The 16,694-nt window shown below is 46.0% G+C and overlaps 1 protein-coding gene across 2 annotated transcripts in view; it reads right to left on the bottom strand.

The window, feature by feature from the left end:
- Positions 1-16,694, bottom strand: part of SNX9 (sorting nexin 9) — a 730,362-nt gene that overhangs the window by 76,547 nt on the left and 637,121 nt on the right. For both annotated transcript variants that reach the window (XR_014963143.1, XM_085612219.1), the window contains one exon: positions 8,650-8,739. Coding sequence is in view for 1 of the 2 variants with exons in the window: in XM_085612219.1 (XP_085468345.1) it covers positions 8,650-8,739 (90 nt within the window). In the remaining variant the exon portion in view is untranslated. The remainder of the gene's footprint in view (positions 1-8,649; positions 8,740-16,694) is intronic.

Consider the following 16,694-nt stretch of genomic DNA (forward strand, 5'->3'; position numbering starts at 1 on the left):
GAACCGCTCCGATGAAGAGGAGCTTCTGAGAGGGAGATCAAGACATGGTCGGACAGGTTGCCGTGATGCTGGGCCCACTGAAACTTCAGGTCCCACTGCAGAGCCCGCATGCGCCGCCTGGCGTGATGCACTAGTAGGATGCAGGAGGCCATCAGCCCTAGAAGCCGCAACACTAGCCTGACCGAAACCCAGGATAGAGGCCGAAAGATGGGAATCAGGGCCTGAATATCCCGGACCCGCTGTTCCGGCGGATAGACCCGGAACTGCGCCGAATCGAGAACCGCTCCGATGAAGAGGAGCTTCTGAGAGGGACTCAGGTGTGACTTCGGCACGTTGATGGAAAATCCCAGCAAATGCAGGAGATCCGCCGTAGTCTGGAGGTGGGAGACGACTGTCTGGGGCGAGCCCGCCTTCAACAACCAGTCGTCGAGATAGGGGAAGACTGGAACCCCTGATCTGCGCAGATGAGCTGCGACCACCGCCATCACTTTCGTGAACACCCGAGGGGCACTGGTGAGGCCGAAGGGGTGCACGGTAAACTGAAAGTGCTCTTGGCCCAACGTGAACCGCAGGTAACGCCGGTGGGCCGGCAGGACGGGGATGTGGAAATATGCGTCCTGCAAGTCCAACGCTACCATCCAGTCTCCAGGGTCTAGGGCAGCTAGAACCTGAGCCAAAGTTAACATCTTGAACCTTTCCTTCCGGAGGAAGGCATTGAAATTCCGGAGGTCTAAGATAGGGCGTAGGCCCCCTTTGCCCTTCTTGGGAACCAGAAAGTAGTGGGAATAACAACCACGACCTACTTCTGGGCTCGGAACGCGCTCGACGGCCCCCTTGGCCAAGAGGGCCGAAACTTCCTCGTGGAGTAGATTCAAATGATCCCCCGAGATACAGTGGTGCTGCGGTGGCATGGCTGGAGGGGTCCCTTCGGACGATTTGCAGCACCCACCTGTCCGATGTGATGGACCGCCAGTGGAGCAGGTGATGGCGAACTCTGCCGCCCACTGGCGTGGAATGGGCCTGAAAGCTCGGACTAGGAAGGCTTTGAGGCGGATGCTGCCGGGGTGGATGTGGGCTGACCGCGTCGTCATCCAGAACCGCCTCGGCGGAAACCACGTCCGCGCGCAGGTTGGTTCTGCGGCTGGTGGCTAGGCGTACGTGAGGAGGCACCCCTTCCTTGGCCACGAAAGGGGCGAAAGGCGGAAGTTTGCAACCACGGGGCCGAGAGGCCCAAGGACTTGGCCGTAGCCCGGGAGTCCTTAAAGCGATTCAGCGCACTGTCCGCTTTCTCGCCGAAAAGGCGAGTGCCATCAAAGGGCATGTCCATGAGGGTGCTCTGGACATCGCCCGAAAAGGACGTGGACCGCAGCCAGGCGTGACGTCTAAGCGCCACTGAGGTAGAAATCGCCCTACCCAGCGAGTCCGTAGTGTCAAGCCCACATCGGATAGCATGTCGCGCTGCATCCCTCCCATCGGCCAGAGCCTGGGTAAGTCGTGTCTGGACCTCCTCCGGACACAGGGGCAGCACTTCCTCCACCGTATCCCACAGAGAGTGGGAATAACGGTCCAAGAGACAGGCGGTGTTCAAAGACCGCAGGCCCAAACTAAGGGAGGAGAACAGCTTTTTGCCGAACTGTTCCAGTCTCTTGGAATCCCGGTCCGGCGGAGCGGTCGGGAAGGAGGATTGGGAGGTAGAGGCCTGGATAACCAGGCTCTCGGGGGTAGGGTGTTGGGACAGAAAACTGGGGTCGCCCGGAGCAGGGCGGTGGCGCCTGGCGACGTTCCTGTCCACAGGAGGAACTGTGGAGGGCTTGGACCAGGTGCCCTGCAGAACGTCAGTGAGGGCCTCATTGAATGGCAGCAGAGGCTCAGTGGAGCTTGCTACAGACTGAAGCACCTCAGTGAGGACGTTAGTCTTCACAGCCACGGCAGGTAGCTCGAGCCCAAGGGCTGCGGCCGCCTTGCGCAGCACCACAGAGAAAGCAGCACCTTCCTCCGAAGCCACAGTCGGAGGAGAGATGAATCCAGTGTCTGGAGAGGTATCCAGACCACTGGCCTCCCCCAGTTCATCTGCCCAGTCCTGTGACAGTTGAGCCTGAACGGCCATAGGATCCTCGGATCCATCCCATTCGCCCCCATCATCCGATTCCTGGTATGCAGGAGGAAGGATCGGAGCCGGGCGATAGACATAATGTGTCTCTAGCGGCGCCGAACGCGGCGTCCATCGACGCCGTAACGGCGCCGGGCCCGGAGCGGGGCTGAACTGGGGCTCGACGCCGAGCGGAGCCGGTGTCGGAGGTGGTACCGGTGTCGACGCCGGCGGAGGAGGCGTGACGAGGTCGACCGGCGTCGGCGGGGACTCGGGTACGGGTCCCTCGGGCACTTGCGGCGTCGAGGCCGGAGCTGGCGCTGGGGCCGGAGCCGCCGGCAGGCAAGGTTGCCCAGTCGGGTCCGCGGGGCCCGAAGGCGCGCCAGCGGGCGTCGACGGCAGAGCCAGGTTCCTCATGGCCGAGAGGAAGGCACTGACTTCCGCCGGCGTCGCGTCAGTCCCAGGGACCAGCGGGTATGGGGACTTGCGCAGCGCCTGCGGCTCCGCTGGAGCCGCGGGGGTGGAACCACCCTGACCCTCGGCCGAGTCGCGCGACCGGCGAGGGGAGTCCGAAGAGCGGTGTCGCCTCTTGGACTTCTTGGAGTGCTTCGACTTACCCGAAGACTTGGAGCCAGACGATCGATGATGACGTCGGCTGCGGCTCCGCGACCGATCCTTGGACCTCCTCCTGGACCAGGTTCGAGAGGGGCGCGGAGCCGAGTGGCGAAGCTCGAGAAGCTTACGGGACCGCTCCCGTCTAGCCTTCGAGGTGAGGGCCTTGCAGTCCGAACACGACTCCGCGTCGTGGTCGAGGCCCAAGCAGTAAAGGCACCGGCGGTGATGGTCCGTAACCGACATCAAGCGGTTGCAGTCAGCACAGGCTTTAAAACCAGGCATCCTACCGGCACCGGAGTCGAGACAAGATCAAAAAGGATCGAAAAAAGTTAGTCAAAAAGTGACTAAAGGGGTAGCTCTCCCGGATCTGCGCTTACTGGCGCGGAAAAAAGAAGAACTGACGTCAGCGCGCGAGGGCGGCGTCTAAGTACTCCGACGACGTCATTCCGGCGCACGACGCCGACGACAGACGCGGAGCCGCAGACGACGCCTAGCGACGCGCAAGGGGTATTGCTGACGAAAAATCTTCCGGATCCAGTCTGACGCCTGGGGATATTCTAGGTGAGGAATCTAACTAACGTGTTTCTTTCAGATACATCTTACTGTACGCCGTTCTCTGACAAACCTACCAAAATCAATAAGCTCCTTACATGTAAAACGGAATTTGCTATCTATGTGCTGGAGTGCTCTTGTGGACTGTGGTATGTGGGGAGCACGAAACGGCAGGCCTAGGGGGTCAGAGTGTTTCTACCCTGCCCCCTTTTCTTGTTTTTTAATGTTTTTTTCTACTGTTTTCTTGTGACTCTGTTCTACTGAGTCACAAGATGGCTGCCAACGCTTCCTGGCTTGTGCTTGGGAGGGCTTGTGAACCCGCTGCTGCCCCAGATATCAAAACTTTTTCTTTTTCTAATTTCCCAGGAACTACTGAACGGATTTACACCATTTAACAAAAAGGACTCTTTCTGAACCAAGGGCTACCTTTTTGCCAAATTTGGTGTAATTCCGTTCAGCAGTTCGGGATGTACATTTGTCTAAAGTTTCCTATGGAAAATAACATGGGCAAAACGCTTTTGGGACTCCCCTTTTTTCTCGGCCCCCGCTTGACGAATCACCCCGAAACTTGTATATCAATCCTTTTTCACGCTGTTCCCTGGAACCAGACACAGGAATGGACTCCACTTTCTTTGTGCAATTGCTTGTTTTATTGATTCGTGCGCAGTGCCGCCATGATGCGTTGCAGACTTTGCAGGCCTTGATCACATGACGCGCCTACAAGTCCTTCCCACATTTAACGTGCAAAAACAATATGGAAAACAGACTAGCGTTCTGAGTTCTGTTGTCACAATACAAAAAAGCCGTTCCTTGACACGTTTAAAAAAGCTGATCATGACTATGATAACCATGTGCAAAACACAAATGTAAATTATATATATATATATATCCCACAAACTAAATAACTTTACGCGCTCTCAGGAAGTGCCTTAGTGAAGTTTATTACATCAGGTGTAATAAACTTCACTTTAGCACTTCCTGAGAGTGCAGAAAATTCTTTCTTTTGTGGGATATTGTTCATCGGCTGGCTCCACCGACACCCTGCGCCACTTAGGGCCAAGGATTCTGGTAGGAGCATCTCTGTGTGTGATTATATATATATATATTTTTTTTTTGGGGGGGGGGGGGGGGAATTGCCCTCCCTATCTGCCTTTAACAATGACACTCATCTGCCTTTTCCTTATCAAGCTCTCTCTCTCTCTCTCTCTCTCTCTCTCTTTCTCTCTCTCGTTCTCTCTCTCTCTCTCTGTGTTAAGTGGGAGCCCTGAAAAAAAGGGGGTTCCCAAAACACAAAATCCCCATGTATTTTCCATAGACTTCTTTAGGTAGGGCTACAGCAAAAATGGCTCAATGGAATTACATCAAGTTTGGCAGGAAGCTAGGTCTTGGTCCGCAGATTGTGCTTTTTGTGATTTGGTGTAAATCCGTTCAGAAGTTTTTATTTTTATTTATTTTTTTAGAAATTAAAAGTCACAAATATATGTATTTCTGGATGGTTGAGTCCACGTGAGGCTCAAGAGATTCCTGTGGGAGCGCCAGTTTAAAAATACAGCATTCTGATTGGCCTAGGAAACTTTATTTCCCATGTACCAATTGACTCCCGCGGGAACGAGTGCTCTGATTGACTGCCAGCAAAATCAGAACATTTTTGCTGGCATCGATTAAAGGACTCAGAGACGTTGTCCCCTGGCCTGAAGTTTGATTAAAAAAATGTATAAGAGGCATGATAGAGATACCCTGCCCCCCAGGTCCCATGGGGGACACAGAGGGCCCCTGCCTGGGGCCAAAATTGAACAAAAATCCAGCTATTTTGCTGCAATCCAACAAGACTCCAGAGGGCTCATTAAAACAAAAACACACACACACAGTGGCAGCATTTAATAAGGGGAGGGGAGCATGCAGGCCCCATGCCCCCTCCCTGAGCCAATTATAGACCCGAGGACACCACCCGGTTTTTAAGAGGAGGGGGGCAGGCACCACCTTCCCTGAGCCACTATAGGCCCAAGAAAGCCCACCACTGAGGCCGTAGCTTACAGAAAATAGAAGCAGGTGCCTCCCTTTTTAAGCCTTTGAAAGGCCCTGGAGAACCCATCCCCCTGGGCTGCTATATACATAAAAAGAGATGGGGCAGTGAAAACCCCTCTGTGAGCCTTCTATGGCCCTTAGAGTTGGATAACTTGCTTGCGGAGTCAGTAGATTCCCTGCCTGCTTCGGCGCATGCAGGAAACCTTGTGTTTGCTCCCGCTTGTCGGAAGTATTTTAAAACTCTTGCCAAATAGTCAGTGGGTGGGTGGAAGCAGGCTTTTGATCGGTTTCCCTGTCCACACTGATGCGGGCAGGGAAACAGATCAACAGATAGCTGCCACCTGCAGATGGGAGCAATGCTGTCTCCCTCAGCATACGGGGAGCCAGCTGGTGCCACAGGGGCTCCGAGACTCCCCCTGCAGCCCCCAGCGTCTGCATGGTGGGTAGGCTGGGTGGGCACCAGGACACTCACCTTTTTAAAAAGGAAGCCCTGGGAGATGGGGTGCTGCAGCCAAAATTCTGAGGCATCTTTATTGGGACCCCCATCCCCTTTCAAAAACATGGCCTTGGGGGATGGGGCCCCTCCCCCTTTAAAAAATACAGATATAAGCGACCCATGTTTGGCCCCACCCCTTACACAGTAGTGATATGCAACGGTGTTCCAGCCGTTCTCCAGGATGACAGACAGTTGGTTTTCTCTACAACTGCACGTTGAAGAACAATCTGAAATCCTTGATGGATGTGAATGCATCCTTGATTTATTGGAGTACAATCTTTTTTGTAGTGACTGTCCAAGACGAGTGGGTTCTTCCTTGACGTCTCCTGGTCTGAGAGACATTTGAGATGTCACCAGTGATGTTATAAAAGATGTCATAGAACATGCCATGAGTAATGTAATATGTGTGGTATAGTTAGCTCTGCTAACTAGAACTGGTGAATACCTGTGTTAATGTTGTCACTGACATTCACCTAAATATAATGTTACTTTGACCTTTGTTTTTTTTCAGTGAATTTATACGTTTTTTATTTTTAAACAAAAACAGAGACTATGAGAAGATGCCACAACACCTGCAGCACCCGGTAAAAAGATAGAAATAACAAAAAACTTAATGTAACTAATATTTTACTGTCCCACAAAAACATATGAACTATTTGTTTTCAAAACTGCAAGTGGTATGTTAAAGTAATGCAAAAAGAGATTCAATATTCAGTCTTTTATTTTCGTTACCTGGTCAAAATGCAAAATACGTTTTATGTTTTAGAACATTCATCTTAATTATACCTATTATAAATCTTCAACGCCTATTCAGAACTCTTCAAGAAGATCAAATGCAGCATGTAGGTGTATTTAAAAATGTTAATAGCAAGGTATGGGCAAGTACAAAAATTTGTTTGCTTCAACATCTCTTGGCTACACATATAAGAACCTTGTCAGAGTGGCATGTTATATATTTTCATAGACGTGAGCATAGACCCACTTTTGGCACTCACCAAAGATTTTGTTTTTCACGTTATTCACATGATTTGCCAGTTCGTAATTCGCTTAAGCACATTCAAATGCTTTCAAAAATGTGTTTTTATCAATTTATATAATTACTTGCACACCATCTTTAGCTGTATAATGGCTCAAACGTTGCCAGCCAATCACATAAGCAACCTATAGGGACTCAGTGGGAAAATACATTTGTTCTAGGAAAAGAGCTTAATGTCTCAAAAGGTTGAGGCCATTGGTTCAAAAGATTTGAGAAACAATCTGTTTTCAAGCCCCATCAGGTTTCATGGGGCAGAGGTACTACTTACCAGAGAAGACTAATGTCTCAAGTGTATTAAGACTGTCAGATGCCTCTTAAGCGTATTGTTGACTGTGGAGAAGGTTTACACATGTTGTTGCAGTTGGCCCAATAGTTGTGAAGAAGCTTTTGCACTGTTCACCTGCGCTCCTGTCTCACACTCTTCACTGAGAATAGGAGCGTGCTGATGTTCATGCTAGTGCCAAGTGTCAGGAGCTCAGACATATGTTCTTCTACTGTATTCTGGTGGAGAACCTAAATGTTCTTTGAATAGATACCAAAATGTTTAACACATGATCTTCTGAAATCATGTGTTTAATCTGAGTGATGGAAGTACACACTCCTTCCATTTATGCACAGAAGGTCATTACACTTGTGGAGCCAGAGGCAGCCCCGCTGGTATAATTGGAGCCAATCCAAAAAACAGACTTTATGATTCTATGCTGGAGACAGCAGTAAGACATACCACACAAGATTGTGTCTAATCTTTTGAAGGACCTTCAATATTAGAGGAGTGTGGGGAGGTGTGGGGGGGGGGGGGGGGCGGGAGTTCAAGCATGCAGAAATAAGTGTATCCTCCAAGGGAGGGGTAAGACTGTGTATTCGGGTCCCCTGCACACCTATGAAGCACACAGACTGCAGCTATTGTTCAAATAAGTTGCAAAGGTGTCTGTGGGAAGATAATCCCAGGCCAGATGGGAGTCTAGGACCTCCTGGAGAATCCTCCCTCATGAGATGATTGACTAACCAGGTCAGGTCGTCCGCTAGGGTATGGTCAATTCCTGTAATGTGCAATGGGAGATTAGCAGGAACATGCCATGTTGTAACATCTGGTCTTGGAAGAGCCTCTACTTGACGAGAATAGTATAGAGATTGACTTACCCTTGTTTCAAGAGAGAGAAAACTGCAGTTTTTATTTTGAATCATTACCACATAGGAAAGCTATCAATGCAAAGATGACCACTCCCTCTTCCAGGAGATGTGCTGCTCTAATCTCCACTCCTCAGACCTCCCACTCTGCTATCCAACGCAGAGCTTGTCCTAGTCCCTTACTACTCAAAGAACACAATGAGGAGCTCCAGCAAAAAGTTATAAGTAATATCATTCAACATCTTCTGGGTTCAGTGAGATGGGGCTTGATTTCCCTCCTTCTGTCATGATGACACGGTTTTATTCTTTGTTACACTTCCACCACGTGAATGTGTGAGGGCCATCAACAGAACAAAGCCACATTTAATATACCTGTTCCATGCCCCTTTTGACAATATGTATAGCATCTTTGACTTAATTGCATGCTTGTAAAGGCAAAGTTGATTTAAAACAGAGATGAAATCTGGCCTTAGTAAAGATCCCGAGGGTCCCTAAATACACATCATTTTTTTCATTGAATAGAAGTATGCACATACAATTTATATTTTTTTCTGATAGACTTACTGTTACACAGCTGAATTATGAATATCATACTAAAGCAATACAAAACTTGATACTCCCAGGCACAAAACTCACAATGCCCTACATATTGTCTGAAGCCAATTACCTATGTTACAATTGATAAAATAAGAATCTAAATGGGCTTACCTTATGAGTTCCAATGATGTCTGGAAAACAACTCAAAAAGCCCTTATACTCATGGTTAGTTTCCATGAGGTAGTGAAGATCTTTCCTCGGCTGTAAACGGAATTATACAAATATTATGTGAATGAATCTATACAGGGAATGATGTCAGCAGTTACAAGGCAAGTTTCTGCCATGAAAAACATTTGCACAGTTAGCTCTCAGAATGGTTCTCCAAAGGAGATGTGACCATTTTGAACCATGTGTTCAAGCAGGCCCAAATGCAGCTTCTGATAGTATGTCAGTGCCAAGACATGTTATCAAACTTCCAACCATAAAAGAATAAATAGAGTAACGTTTGCCAAGGGGTAAGTACTGAGGAGAGTGGAATTGCCCCATATCTGAAAACAATTGAAAAGCTTCCTTAATCAGAGAAGCCCCAATATGCAAGACAACAAACTACTTACCTTTAGTCATTTTCTTCCTGATAAACATTACCGTTCCCACAGATTCCTTTTGCAAATCCCTTTGCAGGCAACAGACTGATCTATACATTTTCCTAGAATAACAAGTCACAGGCAGCAAGGGCCAGATGTACGACCATTTGCTTTTGCGACTCGCAATTTGTGAGAAATTGAGACTCGCAATTTGCGAGTCGCAAAAGTAAATGTACAACAGTGTCAGACACAGTTACCAATTTCCAAAGGGGTAGCAAAATGCGAGGCCCATGAATAATAATGAGCCACTTGCAAGTTGCGACCCCATTGGGAATGGCTGGCCCACCCAGGGATGGTGGCCTAATGGGCTCCATGTCTGGGACTGCTTTTCAATAAAGCAGTTTTTTTTTTTTAATGCAGCTCCTTTTCGATCATTTTTTAAGGGCAGGTAGTGGTAGTGTAATTTCTGAGCCAGTCACAAGGGAGAAGGGGTCCCTAGGGGACCCCTTCCCATTTGCGACTGCATTACCACCCTCTTATTAGGAAGGCAAAGCCCCTTCCTAATAGCGAGTTGCTAAACACTATTTTGCAAGTTGCAATTTATTTGCGAATCGCAAAACAGTGTTTGTACATTGGCTACAGATTTTTAGCATGTGCACACGGATCGCAAACCCGTTTGCGCATGCTAAATACCGTCATACATCTGGCCCCAAGTGCCATTGAATGAGACATCGAATGTAACTTTAAGGAGTAACGGTACTCAAGCCAGGTACTTTAAGTGCCTTCCCACAGGTTTATCGGTTCTTTTTGTTCTTCGAGGAGAGTTATTTTTTTTTTCCGAAGAAATCTCTCTGGGTATTATGTCCACACCAAACACTTCGGCGTCCGAGCCCTGTAACAGGTACTGTAAACTAATATCAGTAATACATTCTCATAAATACAGAATTTGGTGTCTGGGGTAGAAAATACTCAGTTCTGCACTAAACCTGGAGAATGTCTGTCCTACATGAGAATCACAGATCCCAGCACACTTGCGAGATCTGTAGCACACGAGCGAGTGCATTGCTGAAAATGTGCCTTCCACTGATGCAAAGTTTCTGTCCCTGGACAAAAGATCGACTAAAGCAGAGGGTGAAAAGCAGGGGCTCACAAAGAGTATCCTACACTTACAATCCTCTGTAGCAATGCTCAATGAAGGGAGCAAAGTAATGATTCTCTCACCTACATATTGCCAGAACAGATTTGCTGCCAGATCTAGTGCTTGGAGGAGAAGATGCAGTCCCCAAATATGCAAATCCGGGCTAATGCCCGTCAAGTCCAAAAAGACGCTAAAACCCTCACTGGGATGATTCAGTGGTTTCTTGTGGAGGGGACGTTCTCTCAAGGATGTGGTTCTGTGACTTAACAGGCTTAAAACCAGGAGCATGGAGGGTAGAGCTAAAACCATTGGCGCAGTTATTGCTGAGTCTGGTGCACCCTCAGAGTTGTAAAGCATTTTGTATGCTGTGTCTACTCTATGTGAGGCATCTGTTGGAAGTGAATAGATTCGGCTCCTCCTTGACCACAGTAAATCAGTTGCATTTAGGAGGAAAGAACTGCAACAAATCAAGAAAATATTAATAGGTCTGGATGCTGCACCCTGACATCCAGTGAAGCTTAGGGTTCAGCACACATTCTAGCAGGTTGAGGCTGGGAAGGCTTTTCTTGGGCCACAGTGAAAGACAAGGAAAATCACATGGAAAGTAATGAATACAATACACATGATTTATTGTTTAATTGCTGTTTTCTAATTTCATTGTGCTCGACATTGCACAAAGTAGATTCTTCTTGTTCTAGTTGTGGGAATATAGGGATCTGTAGGAAGGAAAAGTGAGTTCTCGTTCTATACCCTTCCCTTCCCCTTTGTTGAGGGGGGAGGGGGGGGGGGGAGGGGGCTGGACAAGGGGCTTTTCTTGTGGTCCATTGAGGCAGAGTGGTTTTGTTTGAGATGGTTATAATTGTCATGAGGACAGCAGTCTTTCCTTTTTTGTTGATGTTTTATGTATTTGCTTGTTCCGAGTTGGTTACGTCAATTAAAACGACTGAAACATTATAGATGAGATCTTGTTGGCTGTCGGAAATCTATTCTCCAGGTAGCACTGAAAGGATGTAGTGTGCTTTTATCATCAGGGTTTTTGTTTGGACGCAATGAAATAAGAGGAGCTACTCAGATCTCCCCAGGGGCATGAAAGTTCCAGGGAGAATATATTGTTGGGAACTCTACATTTGTAGGTTATTAGCCAGGATGGTGTTGACTTTTGTTTAATCATTTTTTTCAGAATATTGATAGAAAACACTTGGGTTTTTTATTTTCTCCTCTGGCTGGGATACTAGTCACAATGCTTTTCCTACAGTGCCTGCAAACTGTCAGAGAAAAGGCAACAAATTAGTTGCATTAGGAAGTAGAGCAATTACTTTGTCCCTATGAGTTAAAAAAGATATATATATATATCGACTAGAGCACTGCCCTATATACGTTCTGAAGGGTGAGTTTCACCCTGCTTTTAAGAGCTGTTCTGCTAGTGTTCTCTTGCAAACAAGGAAATAGGTACATTGTGGACGTCCAAGAAGTAATTCAAATGCACAGAGTCCCTTGGATGATGGCGGACTACTTTGGACAGAGATTAAAATTACAGGTAATATCTTGTCCTAGTCCTTATCCCCTGGGCCAGGGCTTTTCTTTGACATATGCTTATTTCATTGAACCGTTCTACTAATCGATCTTTGTGAAATTGGTACATGATGATTTTGATATGTAAGAGTGGCATGTATTTACTTCATAAGGCTGGGCATAACATTTGTTTCATGGCGTAAAACAACTGCCACTGATAATTCCATCTTGGAAATGAATGGCATAAATGGGGTCACACAGTGAGCTGCAAAACTATTTCGTATGGGAAAAGCCTCAGGACAGCACTTGGAGTATTTATTTATTAATGTCCACAACCTGAGTGTAGCAAAAGTCCAATTGTGGTCTATCACTATAAGTGAAAAAGGCTTGTGAATAAGGAGCATAACTTGTTTTACTTGTTGTCATCCTTTTAGCACATAGCCCTTGTTCAAAGAACGTACAAAACACTTGACAAAACCTGGCTATTTAGACAAATACCTAACCACTTGAAAAAATATAGTAGATTATCTCGTGCATTCTAGATTCCATGTTGTCTCCCAAGTATGTGGAGAATGCAAACTGTAATATTTGTGCTCGATACGTTCTGGGACCTTACACACTTGGTGATCTAATATATAAGGCCCTGGTCCAAGCAGTAGAGGCTCTTTCAAAGTCTTAGCTTGGTTCCCAAGACAAACTAACTAGTGGTTATGCTCATTCTTTGGAGTGGACCTGAAACAGCCTACTAGATTACAATCCACATAGCCCCCATTTTCTAGTTTAATGATGCTTTCATTGAGTTTCGGACAACTGCCTGCTCTCTGGGAAAATGCCTGCTGCTGACAAAGGTGCTTCTTTCCACCAGTTGGGCTTTTTCATGAAAGTCGGGAAACTCAAGTATGTCACTACCTAAAAAAAGGGAGGTGAAGGCTCCGGCATTGACTTTAATCTTAGAAATATCTATGTAAGGCTATATTTCTTGGTTAGCACATTTATAGGTGTCCGCATGTATGTATGTTATTCATAGCGCATCTGCTATGTCCCTTTTTTTCTATGAGACATAAGCTCTAGCTATCTCGCTTTGGTTTGTAGACATCCGCTGTCCATCAATCCCCTGGATAGTTGTCCATTCATGAAGACTTTACAGATATATAAATGTTTACTTTCACCATTCTCTCTCACCATTTCACTTTCTTTAAGGTCTTCCGTAGGCATCTGGGGATATAGTCAAGCGATAAGGGCCTCAGTCTGAAAATCAAAACATTGGTTCTACATGGGGGTCATTACGTAGCCTATCATCTGTTCTCTTTTTAGTTCAATTTTTTTACCAAGCTATTGAAACTTTCGCTGGCAGATTTATCCAGGAATGGATTTGCCTGCGTTTTCACCTTGTATAGGCTTCATGGTTCGAAAACTTGTAGCCCTCTTATGTTAATTCACAGCCATGATTTCCCTTGAGAATGTAATATTTGTTGGAAAACCCGATGGGGCTGCTGTTCTCCATAAGATAGCTTTAAATTAGGGCTTTCTTAGATGGTGTGATCCTTCCCAATTCCATTTTGGACACCAAAACTGTGGGCTTCAGAGATCTACTGGACCCGGCAACAGTTGTAAGTCGTTCAGAATGGTATTAACAGATTAATGTGATTAACCCTCTTAATTGACTACCCACAGTCATAAGACACATTTTAAATTCTTCATCTTTCTAGCTCCTTAGTTTTGTTCTTTTTTGGTTAATTGCAGCTCTTGACTTCAACATGCCAACTGAAGACCCTCTTGCACTTTTGCCAGCTCTCTAGAGATTGTCCCCTTCTTGTGTAAATGTTCTTTTTGATACTGACTACCTTGAACATATACCCTAAAAATGAAGAACTGTGGTTTCCAATAAAAGAACATTACATTTATTATGCGTTTTTAGAATACCCGTTTTTCACGAATCCAAAAACAACTTGAAGAAGGTAATTCGTCCAGCATAACTCTATATTAGGGAAATTGTTAAAATGTACTACAAATCACGGAATGGACAGTCTGTGGTTGAAAGAGCTGTACTCTTCTGCTTTACTGAGGAACTCGTCCTCCGTGTTTGTTACAGTTGCATAATTACAGCAGAACAAGTCCCTATTATCTGTCAAGTTAATGCACAGTGGTCACTCAAACATGGAAGGCTAGGTAGGCAAGTTGCATGGAGGAAGGGGGACTTAAAACACCAGAATGGTCATTAGTGTTACTACAATGAGTTAAGTGTATATCCAATCCAACTGCCCGCAGATTAACAGAAGGATTTTTAAACCATCTCCAACAATTCAAAGTGCAGTGACGGCATAACCCCACATAGGAAGAATGTCTTTGATGAAACACAAGTAGGAGGAACTCAAGCTGGTCAAAGCTGAGGACCAACAATCCTGCACAAGAGCTTCTTAAAAAAGGCAAAATTGCAGGAAGAACGGACTGAATAACCCTTAAACTCTAATCCAATAATCTCCAATGGAAGCAGGACCAAAAGCACATAACACAAGAATAGGGAGAGAGCAGGGGACTGTTCCAGTACAGAAACACACTTCTTCCTGGGATTGCAGAAACTCCCAAAGGTAGGAAATAAATATCAAAACAGCAAAAAAGGGAGCTACAATCTAGAGAGCTGGCAGCAGGTGCAGCCTCTAAGAAGCCTGGTGAATGATGAAGCAAGGAGACCCTGAAGCATGGAACCTTAATTAATCTTCAGCCAAGGGAGGAACAACCATCAACATGGAGCACGTACATAAAAGGAGTGCAACAGTCTAAGCAGAACAGTGAAAGCCTAACACCTTTGACAAGCAGAGATCTGTCTGCAGTTACTAAAGTTTCCAGATAGAAGAAGTGTAGCAGTGAGACTGTACATCAGACACAGATTTTGTTTTTCCATTTATCTGAGTTAAATCAACAAAGCCATTGATGTAAGACATCACAATAGAGCCTCAATGTTTTAACCAAAAGCAGGAAAACGTACAGGTACTTTAGATGGAGCAGTGCAAGCCTGGCCAAAGCATTGCCATCAGAAGGATCTAAAAAGTCTCCTGCCATTGCATGACAGTGAATTAATCATAAATCTCAAGGTGGTTCTCATTAGGGAGCTCTGTTGTAGTCAGCCAGATTTGTTTATGGCATTAAAACACAGATGGCACCCTCGCAGTAAGCATGAATGGCTCATGAAAGCATTAATGAGAAAGCGGTCACCAAATTGTAGAACTATGCACATCCTCCAAAAAGGGGTAGTCAACATTCTCTAACAGAGCAGGAGCATACTCAGAAATGCAGGCTCAGAATTAGACAAAGGGAGCATCCAGAAGAGATTCCGAATTGGCCTGCTAGGGTTACTAGGAGGAATCCTGAAATAAAGTCTTTCACAATTATTCCAAAAATCACAGAGAGGCCTGCCAACGGGACATGCATCGTAAATAAGCCCCCAGGCCATTCCCAATGTTCAAACATAAAATCTTGGATTGAGCAGAGGAAGAAAACAAGTTACTTACCTGTAACTTTGGTTCTCCAGTATTGGAAACTCTCAGATTCCAATGCTTCAATCATTCCCCGTTGTCGAGATGGGAGTCTCCGGTATACACAAAATAGTAATAGAAACCATTACAAAAAAATAAACTAGGCCTAGGCCCATTCTATTTTTGTAACATATCCACTTCTTTTTGTAAAAGAGACTAAATAAAAGGAACAACCAATCAGATTAGCCTCACCCTCTATAACCTTCCTGAGAGCACCTCCGACCCTAAGATTTTCGGAGCCATTGTATAACAATATAACCGAAGATGCTGAATGTTGAGCTTTCCCAGGGGAGGAGGGTGGGTCGCATGGGAATCTATGGAAGTTTCCAATACTGGAGAACCAAAGTTACAGGTAAGTAACTTGTTTGCTTACTCCAGTATTGGAACTTTCATAGATTCCCATGCTTGAAACAGAGTAGCTAGCAGTTATGAGCACATTTTTTGATCTTTGATTCCTTATTTATCCATTATTGATTATTAAAAAACAGAACGCCATGAGACATCAATAGGTGTAAGCTAGAAAGAGAAGTAGCCAATTCACCAATATCACAAAGTCAATGGTAAATAAACACATTTGTAAACATAAGGAAAGAAGAAGAAGCAAAATAACTTAAAGAATGTGCAAAGAGCTTAAACAGAAAGAAGGAAGGAGGGTTGAAAGGGAAAAGGTCACCACTTAATAAAAGAGGTTCCTCAGGACTGTCTGGCCCACTGCTGTGTCACTACTTGTTGAAGAATCCAGGCAGTAATGTCTTGTAAATGTATGAGTACTGCTCCAGGTTGCTGCTCTGCAGACGTCAAAGAGGGCTGCCTAAGAAGAAATCGCCCTCGTGGAGTGAGCACGGACCCGACCTTCAAGTGGCTTGCCCGCCGCTCGGTGACAATACTGGATAGCGCTGGTAATCCAATGGGCCATCCCCTGTTTGGAGAGGGGAAAACTCTTACGAGGGGCGCTGAAAGCCACAAAGAGCTGAGGTGATTTCCTGAAGTCCTTAGTACGTTGAAGATAGAACTTCAAGCATCGCTGAATGTCCAGTGAGTGGTGTGCTTTCTCCGCTGGAGTAGTAGGTGGAGGGAAAAAAGCTTCGAGTATAACCGGCTCATTCAAATGAAAGCCTGAAGGCACTTTCAGTATGAACTTTGGATTGGTACAGAGTATCACTGTCTCCTTTTTAAATTGGAGAAAAGGTTCCTGAATGGTGAGTGCCTGTAATTCACCTATTCTCCTGGCTGAAGTTAAAGCTAGATGAAGAGCTACCTTCCAGGAGAGGAATTTCAAGTCAGCCCTATGAATAGGCTCAAAGGGATGCTTCATGAGCTGGGTGAGAACCACATTAAGGTGCCAAAGAGGCGGTGGAGGCTTGACTGGAGGGAAAACCCTAAAAAGGACCTTGAGAAACTGTTTAATTATCCTTGCCGACCAGAGGGAAGGAACAGAAGATGTTCATC

This window comes from Triturus cristatus, chromosome 6, assembly GCF_964204655.1.
Source record: "Triturus cristatus chromosome 6, aTriCri1.1, whole genome shotgun sequence".
NCBI classification, from domain to species: domain Eukaryota; kingdom Metazoa; phylum Chordata; class Amphibia; order Caudata; family Salamandridae; genus Triturus; species Triturus cristatus.